Genomic DNA, 17,607 nt, shown 5'->3' with positions numbered 1-17,607 from the left:
TAGCTATATATATTACCAATCTCAAATTTCTAGATGAGAATTAAAGAATGTATTTTGAAATTGTGCATTTTCATGAGCTTCCTTACGTTCACATTTGGTTTTTCCACTAGGGACTGGGGTATATGCCCTGTAATAGTCCTTCTCTGCCACCTCTCCATCGCAATAGACACAAATGTTGTCTCCTGGTGCTGTGCAACGTCGATCATTGCAGCGAACTATAGGGGGGCAGACTGAAACAAGAAAACATTGACAATGTCAGAATTCTGCCAATTCAGTTACGGTACTCTTTACTCAATATGCATACATACATGAACACATTCTCTTTTTACTCAAAAGGTAATGTCTGCAAGATCATGAAGATAAGATCAAATATTGCTAATTACTTTTGCAGTATGGTCCATCTCCATAGAAACCATCATTGCAGTTGGTGCAAGTCTCTGGTGAGGAACATGATCCTCCACTGTTCCGCTCCACTGATCCGTCACGCCTCAGAATTCTGTCGCTAGAGTAATACTGGGTACATGCTCCCGTAGGATTTATCTTTCCATCACAAATGGCTGAGAAAGTAATATGGAGTATGCAGTTATAAAGGTCTTGGTGATTTCAAATGCTGAAGAATTGACATTTAACTTGAGGTGATTACCATAAGCAAAACGTCATATCATCAAAGTATAGTAAATTAGAAATAGAGGAACCCAGTAATGGATACAATGCACTACTTCATATTTACTATTATTGTGTAATAAATATCTTATTAAGGTCTTCCGTTCCAACGGAAGACCTTACTATTATTATGCTGGTTAAGATTATTCTTCTTATTTTTCTTCCTATATAGATGCAAACTTTGAGGCTTCATATTGTGCTCATTTCTGAACGGTTTTGCTCCAATTTTCAGGGATAACAGACTTTACAAAACACTATCTTAATCAATTCATAAATTTTCGAATTCCTTTTCCGTTAACAAGTTATTCCCCTTTTAAAAATGTATAGGGCCTTTGATTTCCAGACAAAGGCTCTGAGACTATGCAGGGAATAGGAATCCAATGAATTTGGATAAAAGAGACATTGTAGTTGTGCACATCAGTTTTTGTTTTTGGATTACATTTTTCATTTAGGAAAAGGTAGGGGGTCAAAAAACAGGATTCCAAAAAATGCTAACATTTAGACATATTTTACTTTGTATCTTTTAAACGAAAAATATTTCGTTAAAATATGTAGAATATTAAATTAATAACTCAAAAACGGTTAGGATTTTTATGAATCTAAAAAAGCATGGTCTCCATGGAATGATTTTATCAATCATCTGGCAGTTTAGAACTAACACGTGTACAATAATACATCACTCTTATGTTTCTAATGTTTTTCGTTTTTTTGGTTTGTTTGTTTGTTTTTTATTTGGTTTGTTTGTTGTTTTTGTTTTGGGTTTCTTTGGGGGTTTTTTCCAATGGATTGTAGTTTTACTGCTTAGGCATTCTGAGACTGTCTCATAACTATCACAAGCAACTACTCTACTCTTTATTTTATATTACAATATGGGATGAAAATGTATGAGCGAATATTTCATAAAATGATTTCTATATTCAACCTTTGTTTACAATATAATAAATAAATAAAAAAAATAAATGAATGGCCGGTGAAGAAAGAAATCAATTCACCATTCAAACTCTGAATGAATGAAGCTAATCTAAGGAATATTTACCATGATTGCAAGATGTGAAATCGTCGGAGTAAGTGGAATAACCATCACAGCAAAACAGCTTATGTTTTGTCACAGATCTGAAGAAATAAAGGGAAGGAAAATTCAAACATATGTATTAAGCGTAACCACGTTAACGTTAAATGAATTTAACGTTTGACCTAAACAGAGAATTGTTACAGTGTTTGATTATTCACCAGGCGAATCCAATCCGTTTCCCAAAAGAATGTTTCAGATTCAGGCGATGAACCAACAAATTGGCGCGAAAAAGGAAAAAAGTGTTGTATTTCAAACCCGATTTGAAATTACATTGGCCTTGGACCACTGAGCGCCGTGATCGGGTTGAGATACATACCTGTATGTGGTGCATCGGCCCCATTTCCAAAACGAACATTTTCTTTTATATTTTTCCTTTTCCGTCCATGATTCTTTACAAACATGTGCACTGAAACAAAAAATACAATATAATATCATGGCAAAGATAAAAACGAGTATTATAGATGAAATACGCGGAAAGAATATCTGTTAAATTAATACTGGCGTCAGTATAGAACCTGACGGCACGTTACAAGATTTGTCAATTGTATGTAAAATGATTTAAAGATACAACAAAATATGGGTCACAAGAAACTGCAGCTATACTTATATTGACTTTTACATGCATATGGTATGCAAAATTCACAAAATTTAAGTCAATAAACTAGGATTATTGGTTGTAAACTATAGCTCATATAGGCCTAGTTTAACAGAACGACGTTATTCTGTATTTCTTATCTTTAAACCATAGTTATCGCGATCATCAGCAACTGTTTTTTAAAAATTTACATATAAAAAAATGAATTATCATGGAGTTGCCCCCCCTTTTTTTGGGGAGTAGGAAAAGAATTGGTAAGAAAAAACAGAAGTTAGGAGTGAAATCGAAGTTATAGACTACGCCCGCCCCCCCCCCCCCCCCAACGGATTAGATTTTGAAGATTTCAGATTTTTTTTTTTTGCTTGTCAACATTTTTTGGATGAGTCTGCCCCCCCCCCCACTTTCAGAAACGATGCTACGTGCCTGTAAATATAATTATATTTATATACAGTAATGTAATAAATATCAGTCATGTAATGTGGTCATAATTAAAATATATCCCGTTTGTCAATTACGGAAGTGTATGTTATTACAAATTGTGAATTTGTTAGAAAAAATTAATTTTCTAAACGCAAATCCAAAATACAGCATCTATTCAGTAATGTTAAATAATGAGGAAATTGATATCTCAACGCTTACTTGTAAAACAATGAATTGCTCCCCCACTCTACATTCATGCCTATCCAGATTTTTTTCCCCGGAGGGGAGGGGGGGGGGCGAGGAATACTGACCGTGTTTGCCGGGGGGGGGGGGGAGTCCGAGACCTATTTCGGTAACTTTACTATATATATGAATTTAATAAATTTGAATTTCCTACAGAATCCCTTTCGACCTCGCATGACACAGTATTTCATTGAAACCGGTATTACATTGTATAGCAACCCTCAAGTTCGTTTTACCCAACAGCTAGCTAGTGTTTCGAAACTTTCTTAAGATAATAATAAATATAATACAAAACTCGTATTAAGCACATGCATGAACATGCATGTAATACAAATGCCCAACTACATCACTATTACCAAGTTTCAAAATCCAAACATCAATAAATTCCAAACAAACTCTATCTGGAAAAGCTCAGGCATTTTAAGTAAATGAATTACTAAGTATATCTTGTTGATGATTGTAAATTTCTATGTACTTGGATATTGAATGCGCTGTTTAGCACCTATTATCAAGACCCTGGGGTGCCTAATGTATACATTATATCCTGTTTACTGTATCCATAAAAACAAAATTGAATGGCACTCCTGCAATTCAAAACATAAAAACTCAACAAATAACTTTTTGTACAAGATTTAAATTCTGTGATAGAATCACTCCCCTTTTTTGGGTGTGTGATCGTTTATTTAAACAAACATTGTGAGAATTAGGCCCTTCTTCTGCTTTAAACAAGTTAATACATTTCCCTATTTTTAAGATGTATATTCTATATATACTATATAACAAGTATATTCTATATTTTTTATATCTATAATTCTATTTCATTATTTGGGGTGATAGTTAAATATTGAGCTCTAGCTGTGTTTAATTTACTATTGCTAGTATATGTAGGTATATTCTGAAGAGCAGAATCAATAAGTGTAATAATCAGCAACGAGTTGAATATAACATTGAGGTTTTTAGCTCACCTGAGCTGAAAGCTCAAGTGAGCTATTCTGATCACATTTTGTCCGTCGTCCGTCTGTCCGTCTGTCTGTCCGTCCGTCTGTAAACTTTTTACATTTTGGACTTCTTCTCTAAAACCGCTTATCCAATTTCAACCAAATTTGGCACAACGCATCCTTATGGGATGGCGAATATAAATTGCAGAAATAAAAGTACGATCTGTATACAAAGCGGAGAAAACCTTGAAACTGAAGAAAAAGGGGGGTGCATTTTTAAAAATCTTCTTCTCAAGAACTACCGAGGCAAATTCAACGTAGTTTAGCATAAATTATCCTTATGGGAAGGAAAATATAAATTGCAAAAATTAAGGTCTAATTCAGTTTCAAATCTGAGTTATTACGAAAATAATGATAAAGGAAAGGCGTGTTTCAGCTTCGGTTCTTTTCGGCATCCGGTAAAATGGGTAGGCAAGACTTGGCCTGGTCAAAACAAAAGATTGGCAGTTATTAATCTGCCAATCTCATTAAAATTTCAGGATATTTGATGGACCAGTTATATTTGTATTCGCTGTAAATATTGCCGCAAAATAATGCGTATTTGGAATTGACGATTGCCGATCTACCCCGGCTTTTATTTTGCCATGGCCCGGGTTTGCATACCCATTTTACCAAGACTCGTATTCCATACTTCTAAAACGAGGTTCTTTGTTTAAAGCAGCCATGACATTATACGAAAAAGGGTCGATCTGACTATGATGAATTTGCTTGTTTATGCAACAGTTCGTGTATGAAGGGAAATTTTTGAAACATGCAAAATATATTGGTGCCGATTTTGTGAAGTAAATTGAGGCTAAATATTTCAATGCGTTGACAGATTTCACACATGACGTTGGTGTTAGCTTGTACTGATTTTCGTTTCGTATTCATTATATATGCTTTGTAATTTAACCTTGGAACTCGTATTTCGTGATTTTTACGTATCAATTCAAACAGAGACTTCGGTAGATCAAACAGTTAACTCTTTACCTGCGCAAATTAAGCAAAATCTGATGTATCAAAAAAGTACTGAAATACAATTCATTCTATCGGTAATTCGGCATTATCTTTTGCGTAATGGTAGATTAATGCAATAGGTTTTGTTGAGATCGATGCTCGGCATTTTCTCGAGTTTATTCAGTTTAAATAGAGTTTGATATCGCTGAAGGAAATATGTAGGTATATATACATGTATATATGATTCATTTCGAAAAAATAAATTGTGTTCTTTATTTGTTATAGTGCATGCATGTTTCTTGTGTTTAATTGTTTACAATTTCTATTTACTAACCATATTTGAGTGTTAAGCTTCGAATTATAAGCAATTAAGATACAGAGATTTGCTCACAATTCTATGTTTGTACACAGATCTTAAAAACTAAAGATTAAAAAAGTAAAAAAATTGTCAATATTTATTAAGAAAAATTTTCAAAGTCTGTTCTTCCAGAAACCAATTTTAACAACTTATTGTATTGTAAACTTAACCTTTTTTCGTGATTATTACTCCTACTGTACATGTGATCCTTGACTGTGTTTGTGTACATTTGTATAAACTGATTTTGAACCTTAAATACCAATGAACTGGTCTTGAGTGAATAAAAGAATTGAAAATCTTAGGCCATTCTTTTTTTCCATTTTAAATGCTGAATAGGAAATACCAAGTTAAAAATCTTAAGCTGAATGTAATAAAGTCATGTCAACAAAATATGATTCAAACCTAGGGAAACTGTGAGCTCTGTATCTTGCTTATAATTCTACGATTGACGCTGAAATTTTGGTTGAACATTAGAAATTGAAATTCTATATGAATTAGAGTATGTTAAATACTTGTACAAAAAAATAAAAGAATGATATTCTGTATATACCTACTCTCTGGGGTCCCCTCATTATACAATAAATAATGTGAAATCTACATCAATTTTGATAGTTTTTCAGACACGAGTAAATAAAAACGACATCTTTAAAACAGTTTCCATAGTTTTGACACATTTCTGTTATGGGGATAAAATAATTATCGCTATTCTTAAGAAAATATCACAGCGGAAAATTATCCTGGTTTGTATGCGAGGTAAATAACAGTCATTTAATTATAATGGAAAACAAATTAAATTTTTGAATGTTTTAATTTGAGGAATTGAGCACATTGAGGTACAATTTTCTTCTTCACATCTATACATGAAGGATTTTTTAAATAAAATACAATAACTATTATATATTTTTTTTAAATACAATAACAAGTAAGTAGTTGATGAAACAAATGTACCTATATGCTCTCATATATTTTGATCGCTTTACAAAGTGTGTGTGTGGGGGGGGGGGCAGAACGAAAATATAGGTTATTGGAAGTTAACAACTTAACAGTGTACCCCTACCAAATGTTTAGTTTTATATCTTGCGTAGGATTTTCTTATTCTGGTAAAAAATAGTATTTCATGAAGGTACAATGTCAAAGATTACGTGTATGCAAAAATAATTGTAAAATTTGAATACTTGACAATATTTATTTTTTGTTATTCTACCGAGGGATCATATGGCACAATATCTTTTGAACGCCAATTGTTGCTCAGGTGAGCGATGTGGCCCCATGGGCCTCTTGTTTTTTTCTATATTGCTATATATATGTGTCAACATTTTTATCATTTCTCGCTGCTTTCTGCTACATGTATGACGTTTCAAATTTGATCTGAATTAAATTTACTTGAAAATAATTTTACCTGTTTAATACTGGTATTACACTTAATTTCATATTCCTGTATCAATTCGTCATGAACCATACGAGTTTAAACGAAACAACTAGGCTATATATATATTACATGCTGAATTTTTTCGAATTATGCGATGATTGAGCTACCCTCGACGTGAAGGTACTCAGTGGATATTGTACTTCCCGGTTGCAATAAATCATCGTTTTAATCTCAAAATCAACAATAAAATATCTGTTGGTGGGTCGATTTACTTATTACCATACTAAATAAAGAGAAGACTTATGCTAGTTCTAGATTAAATAGTCAAAATATAGAGCGTCGGGAAGGGCGCCTGTAAAGTGCGAAACGAAATCGAAACGAAACGAAACGAAACGAAACGAAACGAAACCAATCGAAACGAAACGAAACCAATCGAAACGAAACGAAACCAAACGAAACGAAACCAAAAATCGAAACGAAACGAAACGGAATTTAAACAAAACTAATATCAATTTTGACTAAAGAAAAGTGAAAATAAATTCATTGAAATAAATTTTTGAACCATAAAATATAACTACATGTATGTTTCAGATTGCCGCTGTAAATTTTTGAGCCGATTACCCGGAATTTGCAAAAATTATAACTGATGTACATTCCTATACCTTTTAATGTTTCTAATTTGTTTTATTAAGTAATATTCAGACGTTTAGAGAGAGAGAGAGAGAGAGAGAGAGAGAGAGAGATGCCTTAAAACTTATCAACGACATCACATAGCAAAGTATATACGCAAGTTTGGGAGAGAGAGATAGAGATATGATGATGATACTGAAGGGCACATTATAACAACAATTTTCTTTCTATCGATTTGAAATATTGTAAAAATAAAACGATCGAATACAATGTGATTTAGAGTATGAGTATACTGGTTGGTTACCAGTTTCTAACATATAATAAGAATTGGTTTAATATGTATAGCATGAATTTGGACGTCGTAAATTGACAAAACTAACTTGCAATATAATGATGAATGATTATACTGTAAACGTATTAAAAAACTGTCTTTAGTCCTTTGGCTGTGTATTCTATTTTGCGTTTTTGGCGAAAAACGGCGTCCGCAAAATCAAAAACATTCCCAATTGTTAAATATATAAGTAGATAAAAAGGTAAATTCAGAAATGCGCTAAATCAAATCCATGCTAGCTTGTTGAAAAATTATATTCCGCCAAATATTGTACACCCTATATAAAGAATGTCCCCTTCAGTATCATCATCATCATATATCTCTCTCTCTTTCTCTCTCTCACATAAACTTGCGCATATATTTATGTGATGTCGTTGATAAGTTTTAAGGCATCTCTCTCTCTCTCTCTCTCTCTCTCTCTCTCTCTCTCTCTCTCTCTCTCTCTCTAAACGTTATATTACTTAATTAAACAAATTAGAAACATTAGGAATGTACATCAGTTATTTACATATTTTAATTATATAATTTTTGCAAATTCCGGGTAATCGGCTCAAAAATTTACAGCGGCAATCTGAAACATACATGTAGTTATATTTTATGGTTCAAAAATTTATTTCAATGAATTTATTTTCACTTTTATGTAGTCAAAATTGATATTAGTTTTGTTTAAATTCCGTTTCGTTTCGTTTCGATTTTTGGTATCGTTTCGTTTGGTTTCGTTTCGTTTCGATTGGTTTCGTTTCGTTTCGATTGGTTTCGTTTCGTTTCGTTTCGTTCGATTTCGTTTCGTTTCGTTTCGTTTCGATTTCGTTTCGCACTTTACAGGCGCCCGCTTTACATGCGAGCTTTTTGTAGTCCAATTCAAAACACGCTTTGACAACAGCATCAATAATTAAACTTGTATGAAAAGGAAACAAACTCTTAGCTATGGATACGAATCTAACGTACATGTGTATCTTATGCAGATTAGAAGATTGTACTATTTCCTATATGCCTGACTCAATTTTATCACTATTACAGAAATTTTACAATGTACAATTAAGTTCACCTGCATGAAATTCTAATTTAAATTGGTCTGAAAGTAATATCAGGTACAGTATATGCATAAACTATTTCTGAGAAAGAACTTCGATCTACGCGGTGCGCTGATATTTTCTCAACTGTTTTTCATAATTTGGACGGAAATCATTCACAATCAATGATCATTCTGTTGATCATTTCTTTACACTTTTGCTACGGTGTTGTAGTTACGTGAACCAAGTTCATTCCAAGAAACTGTGTATACAGGGTTATTTTCTTCGTCCTTCGTTATTTTTTCGCCCTTCTGCACTTGCAAAATTTAAGGTTTCGCCCCGTCTTGAATTCACCCAGATCGACTTAAAATATATATAAATACACGATTCTATTAGATAAACATACAATTTTTTTTTGTGTTTTAAAGCTAACTGTTGATTTAATTTAAAAAAATACGTTTAGTCTCGTAATATTTCATAAGTCGGTACACTCAAATGTGTAATGGAATTCGTCTACAGTAAATAAAATGAGGAATCTTTTAAAATGGGGTGCATTCGAATGGTTATTTAAACTGTTATGCGAAATTTCGAAGAAAATAACGTCGAGTATTTTTATATATAAATTTTCCATATACATGTATACTAGTGCATGTGTGTAACTGTTCTATACTAGTATATATAGCTAGGTAACTAAGCATTACACATATTTCCATTAGATGAATGAAAAATGTTTATTGTCTCTGTAATGGGGAACTATATAAAGAAATCAGATAAATGAATGAAAATCAGAGTAATCAAAACACCAAGTACAGTAGTTATAATAATAGTCAGTGCTGTGACCCCAAGGATTTAATTAATTCGGCACTAACTGAAAACCTCACCATAAACATTTGGTTTTGTTCTGAAGAGAACGAATACCAATGAAACACCTACATTGATGGCTTGTCTCGCCAGACAGGTATTCTAAATCTATATCAGCCAGATTATAACTTATTTTCATACATGAGGACTCCTTTGTTGATGCACTTACTCAAGTTTTTCTGTTGTCTATCTTATCGAGTACACGGACAAAGCTTTCAATGGTATCTAATCAATTTGAAATGAAAGTATACATGCAATTATACTTTATTAGAGTGTAAGGCTTTATTTAACTGATGTAAGAAAAAATGGAGTTGTTACCATTTAAGACCATTGCTATTAAATTTTCAAAATTAAACTCAACCCATAATAAAAAGTTGTTGAGAAAACTTTATTTATTTACAAAATACATGGTGCTGTTTGTTCTTCTTGATTTTTCTTTACATTTTGTTGATATCTCTAACAATTGAATAAAATTGTATAATATATGTTATATTGTACCTCATGTACCATGTTGTATTTGGTATGAGTGAATAAACTGAATTGAATTCAACTTAATATAAACAAAACATCATTAACATGAGCGTTTTAATTATGCACATATTATATTGTGATCGGTCTTTTGGCAGAGTTGCTATCAAGCAGGCATGTTCACGAAGCTATCTTAGGACTACGGTGTGTCCTAAGTACATCTTAGGATACTTCTTATTAAGTCTGTTTCTCGAAGCTCTCCTAGCTTTAGGAACCGCCATAACTTTGCTCTAACTTTAGAACATCTCTTACCTTGTCCTAAGACCATCCTAAGGTTGTAAAATGTGTTTTGGGGATATTGTGACTGTTGTGAAGCATTTTGTTTTGGTTACTTTTGGAAATTATTCAAATGTCCTTGGCTAAAAAGTATATTTACATCGGTTTATAAAAGTCATGCGTGATCATTTCTAATTTTTATCACTTCATTCTGGAAAAAAAAATTGGAAAAATTCGTAATGTTGAATAAACTGTATTTACACTGTATGTATTCTCGAGATATATTACAACTTATTTCTTATATAACAGTTTAATATGTTCGTATATATTGCAAATTTAAGGGAAAGTGGCTGTGTTTTTACGTGTGTGGTTTTTGTTTTTTTTTACATGTAACGTTAAATTTCCTGAAAAGCGCGTGTTTATGTATTGCACGTACTTGAATGACAAGATTATCAAATGCTAATTTTCGAAGAATGCAAACGTGTTGTTTAAATAATTATTTGCTTGAAAGCCAATTCTGTCCTGATACATATTTTCTCAGTTTAAAAAAATAACAGTCATTTGGATTTCGGGATGGGAGATTTTTGATTTTTTTTTTTTGGGGGGGGGGGTAAAATAAATTGTTATAAGGCAGTGTTTGTAAATATTTAAAAATGTATACATTAAAATTACTGGCTTTAGGTCTATTGTGTTAACTACTGACACGTACAATTTTCTCTGGCAAAATATTTAATGATTTATCCATACAAAAATCTCTCAAATTCGATCTGTATAAATAAAAGTGAAAATAAGAATGGTTGTAGGTTAGGATACCGTAACTTAAGATGTTCCTAAGTTACCGTCGAGCTACATCTAAACTGTCAATTTAAAGAAAACTAAACTGCTTTTCTATAGGAATGACTTCAATTCTACTGCGAACCGTAGGCGCATAATTTACACGCATGTAACAATTCGTTGTGTTACCCGTTGCCAAGTGTGTTGCTAACGCTGAGGGTAATAGAACAGATTATCAACTGCGTCTAAACCAATCAAATTTCAATATTTAACATGAAAGTATAATAATACGAATTGTTACATGCGCATAATTGATGCGCGTACGGCTCGCAGTAGAATTGAATTCATTCCTATAGAAAAGCAGTTTAGTTTTCTTTAAATTGACATTCAGTATAATAAAATAAATAATGCCTGTTTGGGAGGATAACAGTTAAAATCGACACCCCTCGAAAACCATTGTCAACCTCCGCTTTGCGTCGGTTGACAATGGTTTTCTCGGGGTGTCAATTTCAACTGTTACCCTCCCAAACAGGCACTATTTATATAATATTAAATAGGCTCTGTATGCTAGTTGCGGAGTAGAGATTAAAAAAAGAGGCATTAATCTATTTCTGTAACTCACTTTTACTAAAATTTTAATAGATTTATATTTGTATGGTCGTAAGTTTTACATATAATGTGCATGAATATGGATTAAAGAGAGGAAAATGTAAGTTCTAAAATTGAGTCTAATTCTACTGATATTTGGTCAGTAAATAAATAAGTTCAATTCAATTGCGTTTGCATTGGTACCTTCACTTTCAAACATGTGTCATACTAGTATACTAAATAGTATAAAATATGCATATACAATGTACTTTTAATTTACTTGGTTCATTGCATGTATGTAATAAATGGTTGCACGAAAGGGAGTATCTTTCATATCACATGATAAACAACAAAGAAAAACAGCTGAACGCGTGCAATCAATGACCACAACTAATTTATCAGAAAACGTTTGGGAATCAAATTCAAAGTTACGAAATCCAAAAGATTTTTTTCTTTGATAAATATAATGGCATTTCATCTTTAGATTTTATGCTAAAAACTGAAAACAAAACTTAAATCCTCACGTAAAATCTTTGTAAATGGAATAACTTACTTTCCTTCCTCGAGCGTCAGAAAAAAGAAACAATGTATCCACACAAAGCACTCAAGAAAGGTCCAGAGTAAAAGCCACTTCCACATGACCATGTCAGACCTGATTAATGCGACACCAGACTCTTGTCGTCTCGACTTTTACCCTATATCCTGGTTCACATATTTTATTACAAAGGGGTTAATGGCTTTGTGTTTACTACACCTTTTTCATAAATATTTTTATCCCTTTAAACATCCTATTTTTACCGCTGATTATCTATGCAACTGATGTATATATACATTGTTGTATCGATTGCTTGGCAATGAATAATAAATAATCTTGATAAATTTTATGTTCTTTTATCAAAATTGTGCAAACCAGGTTCTCTTTTTATTATTATAACAAAATGGACATAACAGGTTTTATGGTATAAGATCTCTGTTATTTGGCGGCCAGGTTCGGGTATTCTAAATTGGTTTTTGTATTGCAGACAAGAATCGTATCGCTTCATTTGTCGCGTAAACATCTTGAATAAATAAGGCTATCAAAAGCCTGTTTATTATTTTCAAATGAATTGTTAAGTCGACATTAACACCGAAACCACGATTTGCTTGTTATTTGTGAAATGGTATTGGACAGGAAATAAATGTTTACGATTGCCATGCCATGCATTTTATGTTATGATTTAAAAGTCTTTGTCTCGTTTTACTGTCATATTTTGTAAGTGACGGAGTACACACTACATTTTCTAACTCATAATGATATCTAATGTATATTTTTATACACTGTACATATTCATGTATGTAAATCTGATAGGAACAAAACAAATTTTCACCAGTCCTGTTTAACAATCTTACATGTCCTGATAATGTCAATACAGTTTAATATCGCCATATTGAAATCCACATTGGTCAAAACTAGGACAATATTTTTTTCATTTTCAATGAAAAGTTCACTCTTTTCTCTAGGATAAGGCGGCCTTGAGTTTATCCCCCATTTCAATATATTGGTATAGTGTCTGAGCACTAATTGTTAATTTTGTTAGGATTGTTCTTTCAGATTTCTTCAATTGATATTTGTAGGTAGTTTCGTAATTTATATTCAATATTACTATAAATAATTAATTTTCCATAATCTGATGTAGAAATGTTCTTTAATTGATCTCAGATCATGATAATGCTCTATACATCCTTAATGCATCAATTTAAAGCTAAAAGCTTGAAGAATGAAGAAGTTCATTTTGTATGGAAAAATAGTATTGCTAGTAATTTTCATACTACTGGTATAGAAAAATATCCTGTGAGAAGATTGATATGAGTGTGTTACCATCGCAACTATATATACCTATGATATCTCACCCCCCCCCCCCCCCCAACATTAATTATGCGAGTAAGCCAACTAATTTCATTTCGCCTAACATCTCACAACGAATGAAATATCTATATTTCGACTCTTTTATTCATAAGCGTATACCATAACATTTTAAAAATATCGAATGGGGACGGAAATTATATAGTCCTAGACTTTACTTTAATGAAATGTCTAATGATTTTTTAAATTTTGTTACTAAATAAAATGTCCCTCTCTATGGAGTTCTGTTTTCTTAAAATATTCTCTTGATAGTTTTCTTCGGTCATCTCTATTTACTAGCAACAGTACTTTTAAGTAGCGTTACCAGTGCTTTAACTGATTGGGTATAAAAGTTTAAATAGTTTATCACAAACACGGCCCGGTTGTCATAAATAGCAATAAAACAAAGAATGGTACGAAAATCAAAACAAGATTATGGCACTTTACAGACACGTAGCATCGTTTTTGAAAGTGGGGGGGAGGGGGGGGGGTAGACTCATTCAAAAATTCCTGACATGCAAAATAAAAACAAAACAAAAAACAAAAACAAAAGGAAAAAAAAGGGGGGGGGAACAGTTACTCAGTACTTTCCAAAATTCTTAAAATCCAAATGGGGGGGGGGGGGGGGGGGGGGTGTATACTGTCCTTTCCGATATATTGCATTTTATCAAATGAAATATACAAGAAGTCATGTTGTATATTTCATTTGATAAAATGGGTGATACTCAGTTATCATATTTATGACATGTCGATCGTCTCGAAGTCCAGTAGTACTGAGCAATCTATAGTCTTAATATGATGCATAAAATAAATAATTATTATGAATTATTCAATAGATATTTGTACATGTATTTAGTATTAAAAACATCCAGTGCTGTATATTTTACTAAATAGAAAACCTCGAAAGTTTTTCCTCGGTCCCATGGACTTCGAGCTATCGAGAGTTACCTGTTATTTTGTTGGCAAAGTCAATAAAAACTTTTAAAAATTCAGTGATTTTTTAAAAAATCTTATAATTTAAACTTTTTGGAGAATTTTTTATTTGAATACATTACAATTTCGTCACACAGTTGAGATAAAAACCGAAAAAATAATGATAATGATTCAGATTATAATTTGAGTAATTAAAAAAAGGTAAAGAAACATCGACGTTTTAATTTCATATACATGTATATAAAAAGTACTACATGTAGTATGTCTGAATGGTCTGTAAAAAAGGGAGAGTGGCATCACAAATTTGAAGTAAATTCAAAGGAATAACTGTAGTACAAATCCAAAGTAAATTAAATGGATATCGGTTTTTCAAATCCAAAGTACATATTTTTATTTGAATTAATTTGCAACAAGTTTTTTTTGGTTTATTAGTTTTGAACTGCATCGCACGCTAAAACGTACCATGCAGTGCATCAATTTTAATAGCAAAAACTGGAAATCTCCATTAATTCATTTTTGTACCCAGCGCTGTTTTGATTAATTAACTCGGTTAACTTAAAAGCCACTAAAGGCGTTTGATCACTCGAATGAGACAACAGACAAAACGACGAACCATTTAAACCTTATACATATATTATTAATTCATGTGTCAGCAAGTCATCGATCATGCTTGAGTTATGGGTTACCCCTCTTCATCGAGATCTGAAAAATAACTGAATATCAACATTTGCACAAAATATATACTTATACATTATGCATGTATTAACTTTTTTACTGTTTTCTTCTCATGCATTTTTCAATGTGCGTGTACTAGGTACACGTAGTATAGGTTTAACTACTTTAGAATGTATACTTATATAAATTACATTTGCCATATTGTCGTTGTCTTTGTCTATTACAAGTCGATGTTTTAGTGTCATTTCATCAAAGATTATTTTAATATCTAAACGTACAATTGCTGAAAATTATATAAATATAAGTTATATAGAATCCCTTTTTTTTAATATTATGAGGTGATCAAATACGGTAGGGCGTGATCAGCTCTATCATAGAGCCCTTTGGGCTTTATTATATTTGCCCCCTCCCCCCCCCCCCCCCCTTCGCGACGGTATTTGATTACCTCACAATACTCGAAGAATGATTCTTCATTTCTTATTTAGTTATTAATATCGGTTTTGATTCAAGCATAAATACAAACAAGCTTATAGCGTTGTTTGAGTACATTCTAAAATATTTACATTCACTTTCTTTTCCCCTATTAAATTGCATTGATTGATTTGAGTGATAAATCTGGTGCGTATGAATACATTCAGTATTTCTCAAAGAACATGGACTATTTTTGTAAGCATAATTCGACTGTTCCAATGGCTCTTCCGTTAATTGCGCATTACTCATTGAATAAGGCAGAGGTTTTTAAAATAAATATATTTTCAGAAAGGGAAAAAATGTTAAAAACGTAAATATAAGCATTCAATCATTATTTTTTGAAAGACGTGGTCTCATAACTGCAACGGTGTGTGCAAACAAATTTTCATAAAGCGCTAGCGCGCGTTATTCAATCTGTATGCACATACCGTTGCAGTTATGAGACCACATCTTTCAAAAAATAATGATTCAATGCTTAAATGGCTGCACATAGCACTCAACCTCGAGTAAATTTTAAAGATCGAATGTTGTACCACATCCGTGTGAACACATGCATTGCCTAAATACATGTACAACCAACTTGATTAAAAACATTGACCAACTATATCCAACAGCCACACCCACCACATTTAAACAAACGAAGAGTCCACCTTGCACTCCTCCACACCTATGAGTCGTCTATGACCCTCCGTTTCTTTAGAACATGTTTCATGTACGTTCTTGATTTTTGACAAGAAAACGGCAAGGTAATATTCTTTGCAGACAAATGACTGAAGTCTGACTCTGAATTTAAACTGTGAATAGCACGTGCTTCCACAAAATTAACAAGAATTAAACATGTACATGTATTGATAAGTAATTAATGAAGACAAAACAAGGACTTAAAAAATATTTTTGAAACTACAACGTTTTATACGATACATTTGAATACGAAGTTTTATAGGCAAAGTGTAGATCATAAATCCGATTCTAGTCTATATGCAATATTTATTTCATCTTTTGAAAATAAAAGATTTGCGACGGGTTTTCACACAGATTTGACATAGTTTCCCTTCACCTTGACCTGACTGTTCTCAGTAATTTCATTCAACGAGTTCAATATCAAATGCGGTTTTTGTCATTTATAACAAGCAACTACAGAATCATTGAATACTTTCGCATTATCATTATACTTTTAAATGCAATGGGTTTTTTTTTTAATAAAGCACATAAAAGTACATGCAGACATGGTAATTGCACCATCCTTACCATAACACCTACATAACGAATGAACCAGGTAAACCTCGGCAATAAATTTGAAAATCACAATAGGTGTACCCACAGTTAAAACATTTTGTGAGGTTAACATAATGGAAATCCCACTATTTTTTTTTTTCAATTTCATATCCTTCTCGTCAAATCAACCGCAAATCTCACTGAACCTTTACCGCATTAAAGTTCTTTGAAATCTCTTGTCAAACAAGCAATGACTTTCGTCGATTTTTAATTTCTTGCTTGAATAAGAGATGCGATCAACACTTTGTAAATGCAATTAATTTTTTGTTTGTTGACGTACTCTTTATTAACCCGCACTGTCGAGCATGTCTTTTAAGTATCTAGGTAATGATAAACAGAACGCTAGTCCGAACGTTCCTACCGGAAAAACCTACACTACTATTTGTAATAAAACACATAGAAAAATGCATGCACGATTGCTCTTCGTTATGGCTATGGTAAACATATAACATAACAGTGTATATAAGTATATATGATGCAAGCGTGGTCTATTTCACAACAGACTGTAAACATCGAATTTATGTATGCTACTATCTACGCACAGTATAACTGTATAATGTATACATACCGTTTGCGATTTTTGGTCCATTAGTTCTTATTATTTCATAAAGAACTAGGCGCAATAAAGTGCTCATCTGGTCCTAATTTTATTAAAGAACAATACGAAATTTTTTATTATGTTCCTCAAAATAGTGTACATGGAGATTATTGGAGTATAGTTACCAAGGGTAACTGGTTCAGATGTACGCCGTTTGTACAGACAAGGCACTTAAATG

General features: G+C 32.3%; 1 protein-coding gene across 2 annotated transcripts in view; it reads right to left on the bottom strand.

Annotated features, from left to right (window-relative positions):
* The window catches only part of LOC128176136 (uncharacterized), a 51,907-nt gene extending 39,652 nt beyond the window's left edge, over positions 1 to 12,255 (bottom strand). For both annotated transcript variants that reach the window (XM_052842229.1, XM_052842220.1), the window contains exons 1-5: positions 12,149 to 12,255; positions 2,052 to 2,141; positions 1,700 to 1,776; positions 384 to 557; positions 87 to 230 (exon numbers count right to left, since the gene is read on the bottom strand). In XM_052842229.1, the coding sequence (XP_052698189.1) occupies positions 87 to 230; positions 384 to 557; positions 1,700 to 1,776; positions 2,052 to 2,141; positions 12,149 to 12,240 (577 nt within the window). In that variant the 5' untranslated portion in view covers positions 12,241 to 12,255. The remainder of the gene's footprint in view (positions 1 to 86; positions 231 to 383; positions 558 to 1,699; positions 1,777 to 2,051; positions 2,142 to 12,148) is intronic.
* Positions 12,256 to 17,607: the final 5,352 nt, after the last annotated feature.

Source organism: Crassostrea angulata, chromosome 1, assembly GCF_025612915.1.
Source record: "Crassostrea angulata isolate pt1a10 chromosome 1, ASM2561291v2, whole genome shotgun sequence".
Taxonomy (NCBI): Eukaryota; Metazoa; Mollusca; class Bivalvia; order Ostreida; family Ostreidae; genus Magallana; species Magallana angulata.
The sequence above is the reverse complement of the archived record's forward strand: the minus strand, read 5'-3'. Positions and strand labels throughout refer to the sequence as shown.